At 28.6% G+C, this 27,080-nt stretch overlaps 1 protein-coding gene across 4 annotated transcripts in view; it reads left to right on the plus strand.

Annotated features, from left to right (window-relative positions):
- pan (pangolin) overlaps positions 1 to 5,036 on the plus strand; it is a 183,398-nt gene extending 178,362 nt beyond the window's left edge. For all 4 annotated transcript variants that reach the window (XM_065514763.1, XM_065514762.1, XM_065514765.1 and 1 more), the window contains exon 11: positions 3,268 to 5,036. In XM_065514763.1, the coding sequence (XP_065370835.1) occupies positions 3,268 to 4,927 (1,660 nt within the window). In that variant the 3' untranslated portion in view covers positions 4,928 to 5,036. The remainder of the gene's footprint in view (positions 1 to 3,267) is intronic.
- The last annotated feature ends 22,044 nt before the right edge of the window (positions 5,037 to 27,080 follow it).

Consider the following 27,080-nt stretch of genomic DNA (forward strand, 5'->3'; position numbering starts at 1 on the left):
TCTCAGTGACGACTAAACAAAAGAGAATAATAATATGTGTGTGGTTATCTTTCACAATTGTGCTATGAAATCTCAGCGTTATTGTCAAATATGGTTTGTATATTAATACAGTAATGCACTAAGGACGTTTACGATAGCAGGCTGCCGACTACATAACTACAAATGGCGCTTGCAACAATTGTCGCCGTGTAGTTAGCTACTTAATTATTTTGAAAACGCCAGCAACATCGTAATCAGCTGTCATTGTTGTTCAATACATACATATTTCAGTGAAGCCACTTTTAAATAATTTTTTCTTATAAAAAATCAAAATATACAATATATACCGTAAAAATTTAAAAATATTTATAATATTTAATATTGTTTTTTGTTTAATAAAACAATATATTTTTAAGTTCTCATTTTTTTCATATTTTTTATGTTCACAGCACTAAATCTGCTCATTGCCGCCTACGAAAATCGAAATTAGTTTACCTTGGCTACAGTGGAAACGGCGGTAGGTTAGCCTTGTAGCCGTGTTGTCATGAATGTATTCATGTATTCTATTTTTGACTGATTGTAGTTGGTAGCCTGGTGTCGTGAATGTGTTTAATGTATTATGTCGTTCATGAACGTAATCGTTAATTTTAACGATTCAAACTCAGCAAGGCAAGTTCATTATAAGGTGAGAGCGATTCTATAACAAGTACAACGACCACATGCAATGTTGGTTGGAACTGTCAAAGTCTGCCTGTAGTTTCTGTTACTTTTGCATTTGTTGTTGTATTCGCAACAAACACTGGAGAAAAAGTAAAAGTTTTATATTCGGTTGTACCGAATCTTGTATACCCACCATCAATATGTGAAAATAAAATATTCTGATATAGGGGTTATATGGGGTGTATGGTCAATTATGGACCGATCCTCACAAAAGTTAGTAGAAAGACTTAGGTTAATATAAATGTGGGACTAGGGATAAATGTTGCCCGATTTTCGCAAAATTTTACCAGGATTGCAGCATAATCAACATATTTGTGACTGATCAAACAGTATTCCGGGGTGACATTTGTTGGGGGCTATGTGAAATCATGGACTTATATTACACATTTTCAATGTCAAACAAATTTTGTCAACAGAGCCGCTATAGGCGAGGGCTCTATAGCGTTTTCAACAGACAAACAGACGGACGGACAGACATAGCTAGATCGTCTTAGAATCTTATGAGGACCCAGGATATATATACTTTTGAGTTCTACGACCAATATTTCGATATGTTACTAAAGGAATGACAAAATCAATATACCCCCTATGTTTTTGATGGTGGGTATAATAACACAGGGAAACAAAATCGAAAAAATTTTGGAGGCTTTTTAAACCACTACACAATTTTGATGTATTGTGGTTCCAGTAGTACAAAATTGGTAAAATTTTTTAATTCTATGGATAGATTTTTTAAAAATTTTTTTTTTTTCTAAAATTGTGAATTTTGTTAGATGTTTCTTCACATAATTTATGATAACTCAAAAAGGGTTTTGAAGTAAACTTAGAAAAGTTCAAAGTTACGCAAAAAATATATTTTTTACGTGAAAATAGCAAATATATTGTAACAATAATTTTAACAAAAACAAAACACATGTAAAATGTACACTCAAAAAAGTACACGCTTGTACGCACATACAATTTTCTGAAAATAAGCGAATTCACTTAATTGTGAATAAATTCGAAAGTAATTCATCGATTTTTATGATCGGTATCTCCTTTTATTCCTATTACATGTGGCGTTGCGATAAATCAATGAATCTAAACAATTTCTGCCGTTTTCCATTTTGCATGAGTTTTTTAAAACAAATTCAATTTGAGTTATCATAAATTATGGGGAAAAACATCTACCAAAATTTTTTAAAAAAAAATCTATCCATAGAATTTAAAAATTTTACCATTTTTGTACATAGGTAACCATGATGCATCAAATCTATATAGTGGTTAGTGAAGCCTTTTTTGCTGTTGACCTGTGTAATCAGTTGTGCTATCGTCACCACCTTGTATAAATTCGACTTGATACTCTGTTTTGACGTCTCACAAACACAAAAAAATATATTACTGCTAATTTTGAAACCTTTTTGTAGTTTTAGAACAACAGTCATCAATCCGTTGTCTCAATTGTTAAAATCAATGATTATTGATTTCGTTCATGAACGAATGGCGACACAATTCTATGATTAATTGGCTTTGATATTCTATCAAATAGTTATTAAGTTATTGCTTTAAAGTTTATTAAGTCGTCAGTATGCTGGCGGACAGTGGCAGCCAATGATTTAGCTTTGAGACCCTATTTATTGATATATATATTAGGTTGATTTTTAAATTTGAAATGCTTGAATGTTTTCATTTGATTAATACTGGTTTTGAAAGCAGTTTTTGAACATTTTTTTTTAATTTTTGTAATATATAACTTTTTTGCGTTAACTTTTAATTTTTTTTAAACAAAATTACATTAAAACAAATTGTTGTTTGGATGTTTATCGACTGTTGTAAATTTTACATTTTTAGACGTTTTATTTGCAAAATGGCGATACAGTCCATTAATTTAACATCTGTAAAAACAACAGAAAATAGCTAGCTTTTTTCGTTTCTTTTTTTTTTATTTGTTCTGTTTTGTTAACTTAAAAGATCAGCATGTTATCAAGTTTATGTTGTATGTATTTTATAACCACTGTGAATAACACCTAGACCCAACACACCCCAATTCCTTCCAACTTCACAAAATTCAAACTGACTGTGATCTTTAGCAGTATGTGTACTTACTAAATAAAATGCTTGGTTATTTGAGAAATCATTATTTATTTAGGTCTACACTTACGGTACATGTTCTCTAGTTTTTTTTTTTTTTTTTTAAACGAAAGTTAGTGAAAATCAGTTCAGAATTGTAAACTGGATGAGGTTGTAAATGAAAGGTTGAGGGGAAATCAAAATTGTTGCTTTAAGGAAAGAAATAATAATAATGAATATAATTTTTTTAAATGCTTTAATGGATTTAATTATATATAGTTTTTTTTTAATATTAATTTCTATTTTAATATGATTTTGCATGAGCCGGAATGTACACATTGCATGATATTTAAAAGTATTTAGTGTTTTATTTTTTTCGTTCAAATAATTTCGGTTGATTTTGTAAAACCAACAAAAAAAGATAAAAGAGCAAAACTATAAAAATTAAAACGAATTTTAATATATTTACAGAGAATTGCCATGGAATTTACTAATTTGAATTTTATTTTTTATAAATAGGCGCAAAAAGAAGTGCATTCGTTATATGGAGTCAGTGGGTGCAACCTGTGGTAGTAGTACGAAAGATGATCACTTTAACGATTTAGATGATGTGGACGGTCAGCGCAGTGATGACGACGATGAGGACGACAACGAACATGACAATTTGGGAAGTTGTGGCAGTGGTGACGACAACCACAAGGACCGAGATGATGACAACGAGTCTTTGAACCAAAGCTTGTCCAGTCCAGGTGACTTAAGTGGTTTATCGAGCCTACAGAGTCCATCTACAAGTTTAGCCAGCCCCTTAAGTCTGTTAACAAGTCCGGTTCTGCCACAGCATGGCAACGGCCTGTTGAACACACCCGTGAGCGAACAGTTGCAACAGCACCAGCAGCATATGCAAGTGTTGCAAGCGCAGCAACAGCATTTAAATCAACAATTACTGCAACAAACCAAATTACATCATCATCACCACCAGCAGCAACAACAACAGCAGCAGACAGGGCATTTGCAGCAGCATCAGTCGTTAGGAATTGGCGGCTCCAATTCAAATGAGACCACGGTGTCTGCCTATGAAAGTGGTATAATTAACGCTGCCTCAGGTGTAGTATCCACGCTATTACCTACGCTCTCTACCTCAACGTCGTCGGGTTCGGTGTCGGGATATGGATCGGCGAGCTCATGTTCCACCAACACAACATCCACATCTTCACCGGCCTCATTATCCGACCGTATGGTACGCTCTTTGCTAAGCGGCAGTCCGGCCATGTTGCTCGGCAATCGTATTGGTCACATAGCCATGGGCTTGGCCATGTCTAATAATAGTATAAGCAACATTAACAGTATTAGTAATGACAACACTTATATATCCTTAGGACTGGGAGCAGCAGCAAATGCAAACGCAAACGATTGCTCTGGTCTGTTGACATCCGTACCAACAACCTCTACCACTAGCAGTCGATCCTCAACAACAACAACTAGTCTTAATCATATACGCTCTGAGAATTCAGACAAAACCACCGCTTTAACATCAACCCTATCACCCTCAATATCATCAGTAGCATCGCCTGCAGCCTCTTCGCCGGTAGCCACCTCTGCTGCCACCGATACTCTAAGTATCGGCAGCAACAACAGTAGTCATATATCGATACCCTTACAAAGAAATCCCATCGGCGCCAATCCCCGAGACATCAACAACCCGCTCAGCATCAATCAGCTGACAAAAAGGCCACGAGACGGAACTAACGGCATCACCAGCAATAGTAGTGGTAGTAGTAGTATTAATAGCAACACTTGCACCTCATTAGCCTCTCACGAGGCCCCGGGATCCGGCCATACTACTACAACCTCAGCAAATGTGGTTTTCAATCACATACAAGGCACACATCATCCCACGCAAGCAGACACATTACCACTACCCCCACCTCATAATGCCATGTTTAGCAATAATTTCACCCAACATTTCCAACAACAATTCGGTCATCATTTGGTTACGGCGGCCGCGGCAGCCGCAGCCAAAGCATCCGCGCCAGCAACTGTCACACAGTCTCTACGAACCAGCAGCAACAGTAATAGCAATGTTGCGTCTAGTGCCATGTCGGTAAATCTCGATGTCGGTCGTCGGCCGACAAGTGAAACAACTGCAACGAATGAAAGTGGTGCCATAAGTGTAACATAACCCCAATTTAATGTTACTTTCGCATAGAAAAGCAACAATTTAACGACAACTATTGATGATGGTGTTAGTTTATAAATATCTAGATTTTTCAACAAAAAAAAACCAAAAACCCATATTCAATTTAAATCAATATGTTTGCATTTGTCGATATATAATATATTAATTAATATTTACTACATATTTTTTAATATTAATTTATTTCCGCAATTATTATTTCCAATTAATTTTTTTTACGGCATCACTCTCTGTCTCTGTCTGTCCCTCTCTATCTATATCTATATAACTATACATGTATATCATAACTGTAACAAATTTATTAGGGCAGATTAATTACATTTAATGAATGATAATGACAACTTGTCAAATGATTTAAAAGCAGCTCGAATTAAGTCGAGGATTAAACAATACAAATTTATATTTCGGTTCTTAACTTTAGCTGCAATAACGTTGATTTTTCTCCAATCGGACGGACATTTCTGGTCATTCTTTTATTTATGTGGTTTTGAATATTAATAACCAAATCCAAGCACTTTTAATTAGTTCAAAACAATAGAATTTATATTTACAAAATCATGTTGGAAATTGGAAAGAAGAACATAAAAACGGAATTACCTATTATAGAGCAACAGACATCTTCAAATGTTCATGGGATATAACAATGAGTTTTAAACAAATCCCACCATAACACAATTTGTGAGCTTTTACAAACATTTTATACGGATTTAATTCGAAATTAAATTTTCAAAGAATTATCACAGAGCAGTCCTACCGAAACGGATCTTGTTCTGCATAATTCGTTCTAAATCAAATTTAAAATCGTTCTAGAACGAACACCTAAAAAATTAAATTAAATAAACTAGGGTTTTCGGCTCCCTTAAAAACGGTTCCACATATACATAATTATTTATACAACGATTAAGACTGAAAATTCGATTTTAACGAATAGTTCGTATTATTTACAACATATACATACATATGTATATGCTTATCAATTACATACAAATTTACATACATATTTCAATTACATACTACTATGTATATAACTAAACAATTTCAATCAGAATTTCGAGAGTTACAACGGCAAAACCCAAATCTAATGGCGTTTTCCTTTCTGACACAGAATGTTTCATAATGTGTTACATTTTTATCGACCACAAAAGAACAATAACACAGGTCAACACCAAAAAAGGATTCACTAACCACTATATAGATTTTTTTTTAATTTTTTTTTTTTTCTAAAACTGCGAATTTTTGTAGATGTTTCTCCACATAATTAATGATAACTCAAAAAGCGTTAGTCTGATATTACTGAAATAAACTTGGAAAAATTTACATAACCTTTAATCAGTTTATATATTGCGTTTTAATCGGCTCAGTATTTTCGGAGTTATAATAACAAATTGAAGCAAAAAATATAGTTTTTATGTAAAAAATATATTTTTTTTGGTTTAAAAAACTCATGAAAAGTCTACAAAAACATCTACAAAAATTCGCAATTTTAGAAAAAAAAAATTTTTTTAAAAAAAAACTTCTCCATAAAATTTAATATTTGGAGCATATTTGTAATACTGGAACCACAATACATCAAAATTGTGTAGTGGTTTAAAAAGCCTCTAAAATTTTTTCGAATTTGTTGCCCTGTGTAATCATTGGCATATATGCAATTGTCGTTTATTTAGCTTTTAAATATTCTAAAACAATACTTTTTGCTTCCATTTTAACAATATAACGAACTTCTGAAAATATATTTTTTTAAACAATAACAAGAACATCTGTTTAGTGCTGCCTTTCAAACCTTTTTTTGAAAACAACAAGTTATGCGCTCACAAAACAAAATTTAAGGCAGAATAGAGGCTTCATTTGTGTCAGAAAAGAAAACGCCATAAGTTAAAGACTGGAATATTATATCCGTTTATAATTACCACAGTTTTAACTTATTTGAAGTACTTTGTAGTTGAACAGAACTGAACTGAATTAAATTTAATAGCTCAATTATAATTACTTTTTGATATAAGTATGTATTTCAATTACAATAAATTTCCAATTACACATTAAACGTTTAGTAATTTAATTTAATTGAACTTGTAATAGACATTCTGCAATGCTTATACGTATGTATGTACATTAGACACGCCCACTAAAAATGTTCCCATTTAAATAATACTTTTTAAATGTTTGAAATAAATCTTATCTTCTCCACCCTTCTAACAAGTAAAATCTATTTTTATCTATTTTAAATCATGTCTAATGTACAAGTAACAATTCTATTTTTTAAAGTAATTGCTGGTAAAATAACTAGGGTGGTTTTTAGAAGTTTTAGGAGATCGGTTAGCATTAGTGTGACACTTGGTACAAAACAACAACGCATTAGCTCTGAAGTTTGGAAATTGTAAATAAATGTTTACAATACTGGTATTACAGTAATCCTTTTCTTTTGAACACAGGATAAAAAATCCTTTTCCTTGTACAAAAGATATTTCAGAAAAGCTATATTCCAGTTTCTAAAGATTTTCCTCAATTATAAGCCATTGTATGGTTGTAGTTTTAAGGATACCGGTAAATTTGTATATAAACACAGAATATTTCAATAAAGGATATTATTAATTACATCTTAGCCTTACAAATTTGCACTTGTTCTTCTGGCATATAAATCTGCCAGTAAAGCCAAATTGGCATATCAATCTTCCCAAGGCGAATTTATACAAGGTGGAGTCAGTCAAACAGCTGATAACTTTTTTTTCCCTTTTTGGTTCTAACAATTGTCAAAGCTAGTTTTTACATTTAAATATCTACATATTTTAAACTTATTAACAAAATATTTATTGTTTACATAAATAAGTAAAGCCCTCACTATTCAATTATCTACACTATATAAAGTTTAAATACTTATTTGTTTAATTTTCCATTTTGGTTTTTTGACATTTGTTAAGACCAATTGTTGTTTTTATAGAACTGACACCACCTTGTATGAATTCGCTTGAATCTTCCATACGCAAGAAAGATGATTACCAGTGTTGTTGATTAGCGCCAGTACAAAATATAACATAAACAAAACCTTAAAGCACACTAGACTTTGTTAGGAAGATATTATGACAATCTTACATAGTTAACAACACAAACAAATTCGAGATAATAAACATTTTCTAATACTTGGAAGAATAATCAAAAAAAAAATCTAAAATATATTTAACGTGTATCTTTGTAATTAGTTGTCCGATTTGTATAAACTTAGTTATATGTATATAAAAAATACCTTTTCTGAAGACTATGATAATTTAAAGTACATATACCAAGTACATATACCAAAGTATTATAATAGTATATAATTGATACCATGAAATGTTACCTAAAGATATCGTATTATTTTGAACGTCTATGTATATAGATTTATTAATAACACTGTGCTCGAATTAGGTTAACCTGTCAGGTGCCCCGCTTGACAGAAAAAAAGGTGTCTAATGGTGTTTTCTTTTCTAAGAAAAATGTTCCATTTATGTTACCATTGACACAAGGGTATGTTCCATTCTAAAAATGTTTGCAAATATGTGAAAAGTTGCCGTTTTCCTTTCTAAATATGTTGCATAAATAATTGGTAAATATGTTCATAATTCACCCTCAATTATATTTCTGGGTGAGATAATACCCCTTTTTGCAACTGCGTTAAGTACTTTTTTGCAATTGAGTAACAGCTGATTTCTATTATTGAAAATCAGTGTTGTTAATGCTGTTGGCAAACACACAATTGAATGTCGAAAGTCGCTTTAACCTTCGCTTTACCAAAGGTTTTTTTATGTACATGGTTTACCAATACCCACCCGGGTGGACAGCACTTTTATAAATATATGCGACAGACGAAATTTTAAAAAATCGAAAAAAACTTATAAAAAGTTTAAAATGTTTCTATTAAATTCTATAGAACTCTAAAATATGTTCAGTGAGTATAAATTTCATTTAAATCGAAACAAAATTAAAAAAAATATTAAACCAATAAAAACTAAGTGGTCACCCGCGTAAAGCGAAGGTTAACAGTGTTAAATATCACTTTTTAATACAAAATTCATTCAATATTTGGCACGCTAAATACACATGAGTGTTAAGTGTAAAATCAAGAAATTATTTTGTTCCATTCTAATGGAAAAAAACTTTCGAGGAGTAATATAAGACAATATTTATAAAAATTGGACAATTAGCAATAAAAACATAAATTAATTTTTTCAAATATATCCCTAAATTTCAGTTAACTCGAGAAATCCTATGATCCCATTCTGAATTTTATACATGTTTTTAATTGTGCAATGGCTTATATTTAGGTAAAATCTTTGGAAATGATATACTTTGAATAAGGACGTTTTTTTATGCTATATCCTGTTTTGATGAGAAACTGAAAAAAATAAAACTTTAAAATCTACGTTTTCTTAGCTTTAATATTTCGTTTCTTCCCTATTATCAAAAACAAATCTATTTAATATTAAAATAGTCTACACCGAATTATATTTATAAACCATAATACATATGTATATGTATGTAAATGTGAAAAATCGGTTGGAAAATCTTCAAGTTATTTTAAATTCCCCCGACCATTAAGTGTTCCCAGACTACATGTAAAGGAAAATGTAGAAACATTTTCTCGTTTTAGAAATTTTAAGCACACTTTGACCTTTGTAAAGTTGCTGTTCAATCTAGAATATTTCTCTAAAATTTTATAAAAATCTTTTAATAAATTTATAATTTGTAATAGTTTTAAAAAATATTACTTATTAAAATTCATATCAGAGCTCTGAGAGATATTAAGTTTCACGTTCTTCTATTATACACTTACTCAAAGGTAGTTAAACAATTTCTTACCTTTTCCTTTACAAATGAAAGATCGATTGGAAAACTTTCGACCATTAGGAAATTTTGTTAAATCGAACTCTATAAGGACGATCGATGGTAAATACATATATGTAGATAATATACATACTTAGTGTATTTTGAAAATTGAAATGTTGTTGCAATATCTTAAAAAATGGCTATAATATTTTAAATGATTATTAAGAAATTTAAAAGAAGCAAAAAAAAAAAACACAAATTAAAATTGACCCTTTTTATGATAGACTTAAAATGAAACTAAAATCGAATTTATTTTATACACACATAAAACAAAATAAATTAAAAAAAAACAAACAAACTAACACATCACATGACATACATACATGCAAATAAATTAACAAATTATTATAGAATTTTAATACCTAGACTTTAGGCTATTTAATTTATTACTAAATAAACTACTAGTTACTCATTATTAGGGGGCGGATTTTCAAGCATTTATAAATAAATTTATGCGCCTAAAGATAGGCAAGAAATTTGTTAAACGAAATAGTTATTACAACGAAAAACAACAAAAACAAAATAGATAAATACTCGTTCTGTTTGTTTGTTTGTTTTCATGCTTTAATAATTATTTTTTAATAAAGCATATTGTTAGGCTCATAATTTAAATTTATAAATGCATGAAAATCCGCCCACTACTCATTATTGTATATAGAAATTATACATAAATACATACAAATTATTTGCGAAAAGTAACTAATTGGAAAAACATAGATCAGTAATAAGTAATAACATATGTATATGTACATTATATACATTTGTATGTAAACAATGTAAACAATCAGGATAATATTTACTTATCTCATTCTTTACAGCAACATCAATACTACAAATACTAGTCCTCTGAACTTGTCAAATTTATCTCAAATACCAAACAATCGAGCTTTTATAAAAGTTCGAATTATTTTTTATACTGAACAAGTTTGAATATGTACTAAATAAATTCGGCCAAGCCGAATTTTATGTACTATTTACCTGAATTTTTCGCAAAACATTGTCGCCAATAACTCAATTTTGTTTATAAATGTATTACATATAAACTTTTAGACCTTGACGTCAATATTTTGGTAGATTTATAAATATTTGGATTTTATTAATATATTCCAGCTAATTTTCAAATTTGGTTTTCTTTATTTATTGTGCTGATCCATATTTAATATGATAGATCCTGAAAAGATCTTTAATCTTGATATCTTACATAGTACTTTACTAGAGTATCCAAAACCGCAACCAAAAACCGGTCAACCTGTTTTTTCGTCTTTGTAAACTCCACCGGTTTCGTTTTTTTTTAACTTTTCGGTTTTTTGACGAACCGGTTTTTGTAAGACGGTTAATCGGTTTTAATGAAATATATTTTCTAAAGCTCATTCAAACATATTTATTACTTTGATACCATTTTTAAAAATATTGATTTATTTTATAGAAATTTGTTGCAAATTCTTAAAAGATATAAAATAATTGCATAAAGAATTCAAAAATGCTAAATTTCCATTAAATAAAAATTTAATATAAACCAATTAACCGGTTTTTTTGAAGACAAAAACCGAAACTGTTTTTTAAAGGACAATAATCGAAACCGGTTTTTTTTAAACACAATTTTTCGGTTAAACCGGAAACCGGTTTTTTGGACACGCTATACATTACATAAAAAATATTACTGCAGAATTTTATACAAATTTCAAAATTGTAAAATTTGACACAACGAGCCAATTTTGATACCAATAAATCATCAACTCTGCAAAAGTTTGCAATGGAATTAGAGTTTTAATTCAGAATTCTTGTTCCTTTGATTTCTCCAGATTATACATACGCATACGTTCACTTTATTTTAAAGTACCATTCGTCAAACTGTGTATTCTAACATTAGCCGTTGTCCAGTCTTTTTCGATTTGTATCACATTTGCTTCAAAGCCCCAATACTCATTGACATTGAAAAGTCCTAATAAAAATTTCGAGCCCAGACCCCCCAACAATAACTGATTTTTTTAAAACATTCTAGACATTTAGCTCAAATTTAAACAGAATCCTCGAGAGATTTTAACGGTGTTTTTCATTTTTTCAAAATTAGTTCAACACACAAAGAATAATATGTCGTTAGAGTGGTTATAAGCGTATTGTGTTCATATTGTTAATTATACATATATATAAAATATTGAGCCCTTAGCGCCAAATTATCGTAAGCGACAAAACACAAATTTTACAGGAGAAAATTTGTTTGATTATTTTGAAAATTATACATAGAATTAAAAATGTTATGATGCGATATAATATAATTTCGTTCAAGCTATTTCGTTAAAAATTCATAGAATACTTTATTGCAAAATACGACAAGAAACGTTTTTTGTATTGAATTTTTGCATAGATACAAATTTTTCGAATTGAAATTAAATTTTTATTTATGAATAGTTTTTAATGAAATTTCACAGTTATGTAGATTTTTCTATTTAAAATGGAAAAATAAACACGAATTTTAAAATTTATTAAAGTGTTGAAAAATTCCAAAAATGGGAATTTTTAGTTTTTTGGCTATATCCACACCAGGACCCTTTACAAAATAATTTATTTTGATATCGAATATTCGATTTGAGAATTTTTTTTTCATTTAAAGTATTTTATCAAAACATAGCTTTCATAAAGTATAAATTCCTTATACATCCTCTTAGAATTTTTTTGCGATAACTTAAAAAGAAAAAAAGTTATTTTTTGCAAAAAATTAGCGAAAAATAGCCATTTTAAAATTTTTGAAATTCAAATGCATATCGACCCCTTTGCGCGAAATTATCGTATGTTACATTTTTACATAGTAAAATATTATACCGATATTCGGTATTTTTATGGAAACATTACTAAGTTAATTTTGTCGTATGTGAAATTTAATTTACTAAATCGGTTATTGTATCGCATTTAAAATTTGGTATTGATTATACCAGAACAAGCAAAGAAATTTAATAATAATAACGCTCTCCTGTAAAATTTCGTTTTTGTAACATACGATAATTTCGCGCAAAGGGGTCGATATAACTTTGGACTTAGTCATTATTTATAAACAATTCATTTTTTATTTGACACATATGTGTGTTGTTAGTCCAACAAAGGAAAACTTGAGAAAATCGGGAAATATTTGTATACGCTATCAAAAAACTGGAGTAGGGTGGGTAAAAGTTGAAAATTTAATTTTCAAATGCTATAAGAGATAATTGATAGCTACGACGAGTTTTTTTTTGTATTGCTCGATGGGAAGATTCTATATGTGAAATCGGAAAACAAAAAAAGAAATAGGATCATTTTAAAAATGTAACATACCCCAGGTGTCCTACTTTGAGACCCCATGAGGTCCAAACTCAAAACTTAAACTCGCCAACACTTCTTATTTACGCATGTGAAATTTCATTTAAAACAATTTAACCATTTAGAAGTTATAGATTTATTTCCCTCTTTTTTCAATACCACGTGTGTCGCTTACGCTAAAATTCGTTTACTGTAAAATGTAAACATTGACTTACGATAAAATCTTACCCCCTATAATTTTGAAGTTATTAACAAGTTTGATATTCTGAGAACGCTAAAACATCAGTCGGTACATAACATTTTAATTTCTGCGATAAAAAAAAAATGTTTAAATGTCGCTTACGATAATTTGGCGCTAAGGGCTCGATGTGTCGTTAGAGTGGTTATTATATTGTTAATATAATAACCAATAGTGGAATGTACACAACGACAAATGAGTGTTGTACAAGTATAAAACGTACCTGTATGTTTAATTTACTAATACGGTTTATAGAAAATAAACTTTACATAGAAACATTGAAAACATTTGTTTTGGCAGATGTCCTTTTTCTGACCCAGTATATATTTTGCAAATAAATTTGATATCAAATTAAAGTTCTTTGGAAGACCTATCCCATAGCAAATAAATAATTCTCAAAATATCTCTATATTTTTATTATATAATTATTTGAATTGGAATTAAATATATTTTAGAATGATTTTCTGTATTTATTGAGCTGGTCCGATCTATCTTTAAAATAGTTTCAATGTGTTAACTCATGTGTCCAGGTTAGAGTATCTTAAACCGAAAACCGTTTTTTTTTCATTGTTTTTTTTAACATATTTTTGAAAAACTTTGATAAGATTTGATAATATTGATAATATATAATCAAACGTGCGAGGATTTATTATACAATTCTTTACATATATCTTATTACACAGGTCAACAGCAAAAAAGGCTTCACTAACCACTGTATAGATTTGATGTATCAAGTTTACCTAAGTACAAAAATGATAAAATTTATCAATTCTAAGAATAGATATTTTTTTAATTTTTTTTTTTCTAAAATTGTGAATTTTTTAGATGTTTCTCCACATAATTTGTGATAACTCAAAAAGGGTCGTTTTAATCGGTTCAGAAGTTTACGAGTTATAATAACAAATTGAAGCAAAAAATAAATTTTTTACATGAAAATAACAAATTTTTTTCTTTAAACAAACTCACGAAAACGGCAGAAATGGTTCAGATTTATTGCTTTATCGCAAAACCAAATTAATAGCAACTAAATGATATATCGATCATAAAAATCGATTAATTATTTTCGAATTTATTCACAATTAAGTGAATTCGCTCATTTTCACAAAATTTAAATTTTTTGTTTGATATACATAAAATTGAGTAGTTAATGTTCTTCTTTCGATTGATTTAATTCTGAAAACATTTTCCTCATGCTATACAAATTTTCACGTATATATTGCGTTTCAATCAGCTCAGTAGTTTCGGAGTTATAATAACAAATAGAAGCAAAAAATATATTTTTTACGTGAAAAATGCAATTTTTTTTTGTTTTATAAAAATCATGAAAAATCGAAATCGGTAGAAATCGTTCAGATTTATCGCATTATCGAAAAGCTACATGTAAAAATCGATTGATTATTTTCGAATTTATTCACAATTAATTGAATTCGCATATTTTCAGAAAATTGTATGTGCATACAAGCGTATACTTTGAGTGTACATTTTACATGGGTTTTGTTTTTGTTAAATTTTTTGTTACTATAACAAAACACATGTAAAATTTACACTCAAAGAACACGCTTGTAAACACATACAATTTTCTGAAAATTAGCGATTTTTCATGAGTTTTTTAAAACAAAAAAAATTTGCTATTAATTGCTTCAATTTGTTATTATAACTCTGAAACTACTGAGCCGATTAAAACGCAATGTATAAACAGTAAATTTGAACTTTTCCAAGTTTATTTAAGTAATATCGGTCTAACCCTTTTTGAGATATCATAAATTATAAAAAAAACTTCTCCATAGAATTTTAAATTTGGACCATATTACTGGAAGCACAATACCTCAAAACTGTGTATTTTTATGTGTTATTGTTCACAGAATTGAAATAGTATTTAAATGTACTCAGTATTGCCATCTACAAATACCTTCAGTACTATTATTTATTTAACTATTCTGAATCTACTTATTCTTCATACACATTGAATTGTTTCAATCTTAACAAAATTGTACAGAAAAATAAATTTATGTAGACTTTTTTATGTATATTAAAACAAATTTAATATAAACCGGTGTTTTTTTGAATTTGTTGGTTTTTTTAGATACTCTAGCCCAGGTTCAATGTCCAGTACAGAAAAGAAAACCACATTCATTTATTTGTCAAATTCCTATTATAGGAATCACATTTGAAACAAAATTCTAAACTAAGTAATTTTATTTTTATATATTTTTTTTTCATATTTGTGTGTCATATGTATACAAGAAAATCAAAACAAAACATAAAAAACTTTTGTGCCACATTTTTGCCATGTACAATTATTAAATAGTATTTTAATATTAAATTAAAACTTTATTAAAAAATATATCTTTTATCTCCACCTAACTGCGTCATTACCATCATCACCACCTACATACCTACCTAATGAATTACGAAATAAATATAATAACAACACTATTTTTTTCTGATTAATATCCAAAATCTCTTAAAATTTTTTTCCAAATATATATTTTTTTAATTAACAACAAATTTATTAGTGTTGCGAAAAAAAAATTACATATTTCAAAATCGACACCAAGTCATATAAAAAAGTAAGTTTGTTGTTACATAATTAAAAAATATATATTTAGAAAAAAATCGGGAGAGATTTGGATCCGCTATCAGCAGAAATCCAGAAAACTATAAGAGATAAAATATAGTTATAGCAATGTCTTTCAAATATGATCGAAAACAACAATTTGGCAACATTTTAAATGTTTCTTATACCCAAGATACCCCACTTTGAGGCTCCAACCTTGGTGTTTAATCGGTTTCGAAGTTATCAATTTATTTCCCCTTTTTATACCCTTCACCTTCGTGAGAAGGGTATATATAGGTAGCGGAGTCGATTAAGCCATGTCCGTCTGTCTATCTGTTGAAATCAATTTTCTGAAGACCCCAGATATCTTCGGAATACAAATCTTCAATTATTTAAAATCAGCAAAATCGGTCCACAAATGGCTGAGATATGAGGAAAAAACCAGCACAACCTAGATTTTTACCTATTTTTGATCTATATCTGGATTACTAAGTCATTAATATAGACAACATAGATATCTAATGATACATATTTCAAAGACATTTGTAACGACGCATATAAGACCATAGTAAGTTGGACCTACAATGGGTCAAAATCTGAAAAAATATTTTTTAACCCGAATTTTTTTTTTTCACCAAAAAAAATTTTTAATCTTTATCGCAATATTAGGTCAAGTGTAAATTAAAACACGTTACTAAGTAGGGTCAAGCCCGACAATACAATAACCTACACTAAATATATATATTTGCTAATAATGGTCCAAAAAAATGAGATAAAACAATTTTTCAGGAAATTCTGTAAATATGTATGATTAATCTGAATCACTGAATAATTGTCTGCATCGTTTTGGAATTGATTCAACGTCACTTTCATCACTAGATGATATAATCTTATTGTCATCATATGGTAAAATATCATTTTCATCAATTGAATTAATCTAGTGAATAGGGGACGACATCAAAGAATTTTTAGGGGGTTCAATTGTTTATTTTCTTGTCATTAAACTTTGCGATTTTGGATTTTTAAGTTGCTTATGCAACTCTTGATATCCGGAAAATAGATTAGTCAGTCCGCGATAAATCTTTTCTGCTCTTTGCGTATCTGAATTTAAAAATCGCATAAATTTGAATCCGCATAAAACGAGACCTGAGTGTATACGAGTTATTACCAATTATCGACATTTTATTTGGTAATAAAAATCAATACACTCATTGAACCTACCCAAATCAGCTGATAATAAACAAAAAAATACTTAAAACTGTCAATCGGACATTATCTTAATTAAATAAAGTGTAAATTGTATTTTTTGACGATTTTTTAAATTTCGCCTGCATGATCCCCACGATAGTGAAAGGGTTAACATAGCAGTCATGCCATAGCTTTATATCTACATATAGCTTTATTATATATGAAATGCAACACAAAAATGACACCAAATTTTTTGATGATCCCATGGCTCAAATACCCCATTTGAGTACAATATCGTATTTAACGGTTGTATAATGAATATATGTTGCTGATAAATTTGTTTCAAATTAAATTTATTTAAATCACACTTTAAAATTTTAAGAAATCCATTCAATGTTTATGAATTAATGAATCAATGTGAATTAATTTTTTGCTTGCGAATAGCTAACTCACTGATTACCAACACTATTTGGTAATAAGATTTAAAAATGTTACATACATATCGCACTCGTTCAACAATACTGTATTAACTCAAAAATTTTAAAAATGCACTTTTCGCAAGAAATCAACTAACAACATCAATATCTATCTACTGTAAAAATTTCAACGTATTCCGATTACTCTTTTATCTCGAAAACCACATTTGAGACCATTTTCGTGATAATTAGTGACTACGTCTGCTTTTACACAGGGCAAGTTTTCTTGCGCAAGTCTAGAGTGTATAGGAGAGAGAGGCAAGAAGAAAGAAGAGGGGTACACACTTGCTTGTACTGGCAAGTCTCTTCAATTCTCTTTTGTTTTCTCATTTTCACTATGGCGTCTATTAGGTTTTGACATACAAAATTGAAAACAGACTTGCTGTGTGTAAACAGTCGAGCAAGTTTAAAAAGGAATCGAAGAGACTTGCTTCAAGTAAACTTGCTGTGTGTAAAAGCAGTCTACCTTGTATCAACAAAAAGGTATTATTTTGAGTTAATACAAAAAATTAAATAGAAATACATCGTATATTTTCATAAAAAAATGTATTATTTTGAATTGAGCCTTTATTCAAGTTAAAAATAATCAAATTGTTTTATTTAAATTTGGTTGTATTTTGAGTTGATACTGTTTTGTTGATATAATAATACAAAAAAATATCGAGAAGTTTCAGAAAAATGGTATTAACTCAAAAATAGATTTATTTGGCAATAATTGCAAAAAATTTTAAAGAAAAACATTGTAAATATATTTTCAAATGGAATTTGCTTAATATGATGTATTCGGATTTTCAAATTCTCTTAAAATGTAATGACAAACAGTTTTTGCCCTCTACTGAACATTTTAAAATTTTGAGTATTGTTGAACGAGTGCGATATGTTTTAACGTTTTTCCATTAAATAATCAAAAATTAAAATGTATCATACAGGAATTCAAATTAAATTTCTTTCGTTGAAAGCAGTATTTGTAAGTTAAAATTAATGAAATATATTTGTTAAAAAAAATAAATTCACACTAAAAAAATTAAAACAACATCTCTTAAGTCGGGTTTAGCAACATTTCCTATCACGTCCAAAATTTCACCTTTATTAGACTTTTTGATTCTGAGTCAAATAACGAATTTTTTTTTTGGTTTTTTGGGCTTTAATGTTCAAAATATTATGAAACTTAATAGCCCCGCCCACCCAAAAGTAGGCGTGACCGAAAATAAATTTTTCGTTATTTTACTCAGAATCAATAACTCTAATAACGGTGAACTTTTGGGCGTTATTTGATTTTTTTTTGCTAAAATCGACATAAGACATGTATTATTATATATCTCATAAAAAAAAACTAAAAAAACTGCTTTAAATTGAAGTAACATAATAATTTTTCCTGTATGTACACTTTCTTGGGCTACTGTATGTTTTTCAATAGCAATGCTACCAAATGATTAAATTTTATCATCCGGCATCACATAAAAATACGAATTTTCCATAACCAAAGTGACATACATATGTATAACGCAGGGCAAAAAAAATTTAAACAATTTTATAGGCTTTTTAAACCACTTTTTGATGTATTGTGGTTCCAGTTGTACAAATATGTTTTTTTTTTTAAATCGATGGATTCGTTTCGAATTTATTCACAATTAAGTGAATTCGCTTATTCTCATAAAATTTTATGTGCTTATTTTGTGCTTGTTTTGTCACTGTAACAAAACCAAAACACATGTAAAATTTCCACTCAAAGTACACGCTTGCAAGCACATACAATTTTATGAAAATGAGCGAATTCACTTAATTGCGAATAAATTCGAAAAGAATCCATTGATTTTTATGATCGATATCAAATTTTGTTCCTATTACATGTGACTTTGCAATAAAGTAATAAATCTGAACAATTTCAGACGTTTTCGATTTTTCATGATTTTTTTTAAAACAAAAAAAAATGCTATTTTCACTTAAAACAAATATTTGTTGCTTCAATTTGTTATTATAACTCCAAAACTACTGAGCCGATTAAAACGCAATATATAAACGGGTTAAAGGCTATGCAAATTTGAACTTTTCTAAGTTTACTTCAATAATATCGGACTAACCCTTTTTGAGTTATCATAAATTATGCGGAGAAACATCTAAAAAAAATCACAATTTTAGAAAAAATAATTTAAAAATAAATCTATCCATAGAATTAAAAAATTTTACCATTTTTATACTTAGGTAACCATGATGCATCAAACCTATATAGTGGTTAGTGAAGCCTTTTTTTGCTGTTGACCTGTTGACCTGTGTAATCAGTGAATTAGTTATTTGCAAATGTTTAGTAATGGGGGGAACTATAAGGATTGCTCGATAATTGGGCTTATCCTTTAATTTTTCTTTATGAATATATGTACATACTTATTGTGGGTTATCTCATATGGTTGGGCTTGAATGTTTTTACTCTCATACTTATCTTGGAAGCATATTTATATTTGGTCAATAGACCTTTATTTAATTATTTGTTATTCGAATGCAAATGTAGGTATTTCCTTTTCTTGGTCTTACAATTAATTCGTACCGAAACAAATAGAAAAATCCAAATCTATTTCGACATTCAAAATTTTCATAATCACTCATCACACACCTACAATAACCTAAATTTCAACGAATTCATACAAAAAGCCAACAAATAAATAAATCATTAAATAATAAATTTTATGTATGTAACTATAAAAATAAAAGAAACACACGTAAAGAGTAATATGTATATTAAAAATATATTTAATAGTAAAAACATAATAAATTAAAATAATAAAAGTAAATAAAATTATATGCAAATTTTACAAATTTGTAATTACGGGATGAAATGAAATTTTCAAACAAATAATTTAAATCAGATAATGTTATATATACATATGTATAACACGCATGTACATTGTATATAATATACTATAATTAATATACATACATATATAAATATAATAAATAAAACAGTATATTAACACTATGTATAGTATAACCATCGAAATACAAAGAGAAATTCTGGAAATTGGGGAAAAACACTTGCAAAACTATAGAAAAAGTATTTCAATGTGCATTATGTTGCTTATCAGACTAAAATTGAGATCTTGTTTATATCGAAAATAATTAAAAGAAAACAAACAAACAAAAACAATATATCAAATGTATTAATAATAATAACAACAACAACAAATTTAGAAAACCATAAATATAAAAAACAAACAAACAAATTACAAAAGGAATGTATTTATTTACACTTGTTCTTGGCAATATTGTACAAAACTTTTTTAAATTTCTTTCACCAAATGCCTTTTTGTTTATAATTACATTTTTTTTAATATAAATTTAGTCATTATTCATAATCGGCCGTGCCATAAAACCAAAAAATATTGCCAACCACAGCAAACAATTATCAATCGTATTTCAATAGTTAGTTAAGCTACGTATACAATGTTGTCAGATTGTCAGCAACAAGCTTAAAGCTACTTATACACGGTTGTCATATTCTTACAATAAAAATGTTCAATAAATGGTTAACACCCATATGTTTCAACATAAGTTCTCATGGTTGTGTTAACCATTTTCTGAGCATGTTCCTGACAATCTGACAACCGTGTGTACGTAGCTTTAGTTATATCTATAGCTATGTATACACTGTTGTCTGATCTTAATTACTTTGGAATTTTGTACGGTTATTTTTTTATTAAAGTGGCATCACTGAATTATAAATCAGCTGTCGTCTTTAAAATAATTCAGTAGCTGCCACACGACTACAGCTGCAGCCAGCAGAATTTGTGTTCGTGTAGTCTGCTGTCTGGAATGTGTTTAACGCATAAGACATTTTCTGAACATTTTGTAAGATCTGACAACCGTCTAAACATAGCTTATCTAAGTATCTTAGTACACACTTAAAAGTTGACAATTGTTCTATGGTTTGCTTCTATGGTGATGGCCCCAGACATACACACTTACTGTATAAGTTTATAGTAGAAGTTACGACATGAATTTTATATGTAATAAAATCATTCTATGAACATATTATAAATTATTATAATAACTATTATATTATGAAGATGCAGGCGACCGAAAAAAGGAAATTATTATTTTATTTGTTATTTTCCTCAAATTTTCTCTACTTTTTCATCTATTAATATTATTCTTAGCTTCTTCTTATTATTTTATTCTAATTATTATTATTATTATTATAGTTTTAATTATTATTTGAATCAACCACAAAAAAACTTGCAAAATCTAATTTTATTATGATTAGCACAACAACATGTTCTTCCATTGTACTGTGTTTTATTTTTAAATATTTAACTATTTTTTAGCTATATAATTTTGCTTATATTATATAATTATAATTATTATTATTTTATAAATACACAATTTTTAAGTTAAACTAATTAATAAAAACAAAACAAAAAACATCATTATAATTAAGAAGTACTTGTAAGGAATAAACCACATAAAAAACAAATAAAGAAAAAATAAAACAATAATAAAGTTATATATATATAAATCTGAAATTTGTTTGTATTATTTTACGTACGACTTTACGAAGATAAAATAAACTGAAAATCCACCATCAGTATTTATGTTAAAAAAAATTGCTGAAATCGTTTTTCTGTCGCTTTAACATAATCCGTATAAGCAGCCACAGACAGAAAAAGAAAATTAAAAGTATTGGCCCATAATCATAGTCAAACACTAAAGTCGGTTCTTTTTTTAAAAAAAAAACTTTAATATAAAAACCAGCTTTTAATTATTTTGCAACTATAGTCAAAATTAAAGTATGTTTTAAAATTTAAAATTGAACCGACTTTAACTGGGTGCCACCTCAAATATAGAAAATGTTTTCATACAATATACAACAAAATATAGACAAGTGGCACCGCTGAACTTTTTTACTTGGTGAAGAAAAGCTGATGCTGTTGTCAAATGAGTTAAAAACAGCTTCAGCTAGTTTCATATTTACAGTCGACTTTAACGTCAAAAGTATATTTTATCTTGTCTATGGTAGACCTAAAGTCCACTCTTAAGTAAAGACGACTTGATTTCTTTTAAAATATACTTTATTTCTGACTATGATTATGGGCCATTGAGTATTTGGGTATTGAGTACCCAATACCCTTCACCTTCATGAGAAGGGTATATTTAAGTTTGTCATTCCGTTTGTAATTTCCACAATATAATTTTCCGACCCTATAAAGTATATATATTCTGGATCCTTATAGATAGCGGAGTCGATTAAGCCATGCCCGCCTGTCTGTTGAAATCAATTTTCTGAAGACCCCAGATATTTTCGGGATACAAATATTCAATAATTCTGTCAGACATGCTTTCGAGAAGTTTCCAATTTAAAATCAGCAAAATCGGTCCAAAAATGGCTGAGATATGATTTTTTACCTATTTTTGACCTATATCTGGACTAATAAGTCAATATAGACAATATGGATGTCTAATGATAGATATTTCAAAGACCTTTGCAACGACGTTTATATGACTATAAGAAGTTGGACCTACAATGGGTCAAAATCGAAAAAAAATATTTTTTAACCCGAATTTTTTTTTTTCACCAAAAACAAAAAAATTAGTTTTAAAATTTAAAAAAAATTAAAACAACAATTCGAAAAAAAAGTTTTTCCAAAAAAATTAAAAAAAACAACTTTGGAAAAAAAAATAAATTTTGTTTACCTAAAAATATTTAAAATTTGTATTTTGAAGTATAATTTGGTGAAGGGTTTAAAAGATATAGCTCTCTTACTTGTTTTGAATGTAATTGGATACAAATAAAAATATCCTATAAAAATTTAATATAAAGAAATAAACTGACTTGATTTCTAATTCTGGTTATATACAAACCTGTCACCATTTGTCATTTGTATCGGAATGGCATCAATTTCCATGAGATTTTGTTCTACCTTCGTTAGAATCCAATTAATTATGTTAATTCGCAAAAAATTGATTAATAAATCAAAAATTAAGTAAAGATGTTAATTAAAACTTGAAGAAAATCCAATAATATTTAACAAAATTCAATTTAAATGGTGGTGGTTTTACTCCTTGTAAAAAAACTAAATACTAAAATAATTTCACTTTCCATCGGAATAGAATTCTGTGAACATTCTGAACATTCACGAGTTTTGGAATAACTTAAATAATGAACAGGTTAGTGGTCTATTTGGGTTAAATCTTTTTTTGTTGAATGAATCTTCTGCATTTGTTTTGGAGCTTTAAGCATCTTTTAGAGAAAGTCAAGTTCAAAAAACATCAAATAAAACTAAGGAAAATAATTCCCGGGAATTCTCACACAATTTCCCGGGATTTTGGAATTGAAAATATTGCGGAATTCCCGGGTTTGCTCGTATTGAAACAAAACCAAAAACTGCAATTAATTTAATAAAATGTGCATGAATATTGCAAATTATTTTTTTATAAATTAAAATTGGTACATTTTCTTTTAATGGTACTTTTTTAATATATTAAGTCAGCTTATATAAATTAAATTTGGCTAATATGCTTCTCAGTAAAGAAATAAACAAAGAATAGGGGGCTCAATGATTCAAAAAAGAAGAACTAAACCAAACTATGGAGTACTTTTTCGTTCTTCAAAATAGTACTTTTTGATTTTTTATAATAGTGAACCTATAATCAGGAAATTACTTTGATTTCAAACTTGACGGGGGTTTCATTGTTGAAAATTGCTACTTTATCTTCTAATTGAGGAGCCGCAGAACAAAAGGTACTTTATTGCACATTTAAATTTTTATTTTTTTTGGGAAATTGAGTTTTATTTATTTCTCCCTCTTAAAAAACTGCATGAACCTGGAAATGGTAACAAGTTTCTTGCTTATCAATAGATGCATCTAACTGCCATAAGTCACCACATTAAATGTTAAGGATGTTTGATATAAAACCATTTTAATATCGGGAAAAGAACCTTTTTTAAAAAATCATGAAAAATAGTACGTTTTGTTAGAAACAAAATTAAAAATATATTTTTATGCGTTTTTTAACGATAACACTGTGTTACCAAAAAAAATAACTAATTTTGAGTACACACTTCGAAATGTAATTTTTTCTTATTTATACCTATCGTTTATTAAACATACATACACATTTTTTCTATCACGTCTCAATTTTCCCAACAGACCATTTCATAAGCAAAATGTAACTAAATTGTAGAATAAGCTTAACATAAGAGAAAAAGTTAACAATTTAACAAATATGATTGCAAATGACTTATGTACGCAATAGTTTTGTAAGTGTTGTTGAGAATGATGTCCCGTTATAAGACGCGTGCGTGCATTTCGTATTATTTGTTGAAGTTTTTAGTCTTAGTGTTTTGTTCAAAGAGAGAAGTGTTTTAAAAAGTTTAAAACTTTTAAAAAAGTAATTATTAAAATAATAAAACTTAATAAATAATTTTTAAATAAATTTCACAAAAATTAAGTACAAATGAAAAACGAGTACAAATATTATTTGGTTATATTCCCAAGCTTACAAAAATATTACGAATGTAAGCTTACTACAGACAAGTAATATTATCGCAAGTGTTCGGTTTTCATTATTAAATAATTTTTAATAAGACTTTTACAATAGTAATCACAACACTTATCTAAGTTTAAGGCTTACGTTGGTAAGCTTGTTACAAGTTATTTCTATATAGTTTTGGTTTGTTGGGTCCTTCCGTAAGAATGTGCCAAATTATATCTTTCTTATATTTATGGTAGCACAAATATTCCGGGATCGGGATTTGGTAAAGAATCCCGAAATCCCGACCAGGGTTTCCGGGAAATCTAAAATCCCGAAAATTATAAGAAAGAAACGTACATTTAGCAAATAATATTTATGGGACACTAAAAAGCATACTTTGCATCTATGGTTTCGTCTGCCATTCTGGAACGAATTTTGTTTCCGACATGTTCTGCTGCCGAAAAACATCTTTCACATTGGCAAAAAATTTCTTTTGCAAGTTGCAAATCTACATTATTACTTGGTTTAGTTATTGTTATTTGGGTTTTTTACATTTATTAATAATATCTTTTAGCCTTTTAGCAATCGAAATATTTTCATTTTGTTCGAGCTTCTCATCTGATATAAAATCAATTTCGTTTGAAGAGGATTTAAATTGAGTTTTGTTAGATAACTTATACCAATATATACCGCTTTCCTTTATTAACTATGTTGTATCAGGAGTTTAGCTTAACAACTTTGCCGAACATCACTTTGCGATATTCGGGCATGTAGAATGTCAAAATGCATGAAAAAGGCACACAAAAATTACATTTTCCCATATTTATTTATGAAAAACGGGATTTGGAAAATACCGAAAATCCCGGGTTTAAAATTAAAAAATCCCGGGATTTTCGAGAACGGGATTCCCCGTTTGTCATCTCTATCTATGACTCATTACCTATTCATTCCAGCTAACAGTTAAGAGGGTACCAATATCCTGTAACGCAGTGTAATATTTTAAATGAATCAAAACTAACTAAAAGTTAAAAAAACGAAATGTATGTAATTACATTTTTTTATTTAATAATTCAATAGAAAAAATAGTCATTAATACCCTTTTAATGTTTAGAAAATATTTTGTTAATTAGTATTTATTTAAAATTCTCAAAAATACGAAAATTTTTTCAACTATTGTACAAATTCATTACATATTAAAATATTGGCATATTACTCTGTATTTATAAATTTATCCACTTTTTCCGGAAATCCTCCCATTAAAATATAAATTTATCTACTTTTTCCGGAAATCCTCCCATTAAAGATTTTATAGTTGCTTCTTGTGGAAGCAAACTTCCCATTAAAGAAACTTCTTGTGGAATTTTGTGTGTTTTTTTGTCCGGTATTGTTCTTGAACATAGCCTCGTTCATCAGCCACATACAAATCATGACCCGGAAGTTGTGAAACACATAAGTTTCATCACCAGGTGTATTTTTTAATCAAATTTGAGCTCAATTTGTTCGCTCGTTCTTTTGCTTCTAAGTTCTTTACCCACATAGATGCATATTTCGGAATTACCAAAATATACTTGGAATTTTAAAATTAAGAATATTAAATTTAAATATTTCAATATACAGATCAAGTAAGCATTGTTAATACTGTTATATAAAACACTGAAAATATTTTGAGAGTCTGGCCTCAAGGTTGAAATATTTGCAAAATTTAATTATACTGCCGGTATGATAACGGTATTGAAACTGGTATTGATTTGCAATTGATACCGGTATGATAAAGGTATTTATATCGTTATGATAACGGTATCGTACCGGTATGATACCGGTATTAGCGGAAACGGTATTTGAACACCGGTATTTTTACCGGTACTCAATTTTAAACGGTATTTAATCGGTACCGGTATTAATAACGGTATCGGAAATTATATATTTTTTTTCTTCGTTTTTTACTAGTGTTGTACGTTTTGTTAAGCACAAATTTACTTACAAAAAAAATTAAAAAATTTTTGCTAACTTGACTGTTTCTAGAAGAAGTACCTTTTGTTCTGCGGCTCCTCAATTGTACTTTTTATT

Source organism: Calliphora vicina, chromosome X, assembly GCF_958450345.1.
Source record: "Calliphora vicina chromosome X, idCalVici1.1, whole genome shotgun sequence".
NCBI lineage: Eukaryota > Metazoa > Arthropoda > Insecta > Diptera > Calliphoridae > Calliphora > Calliphora vicina.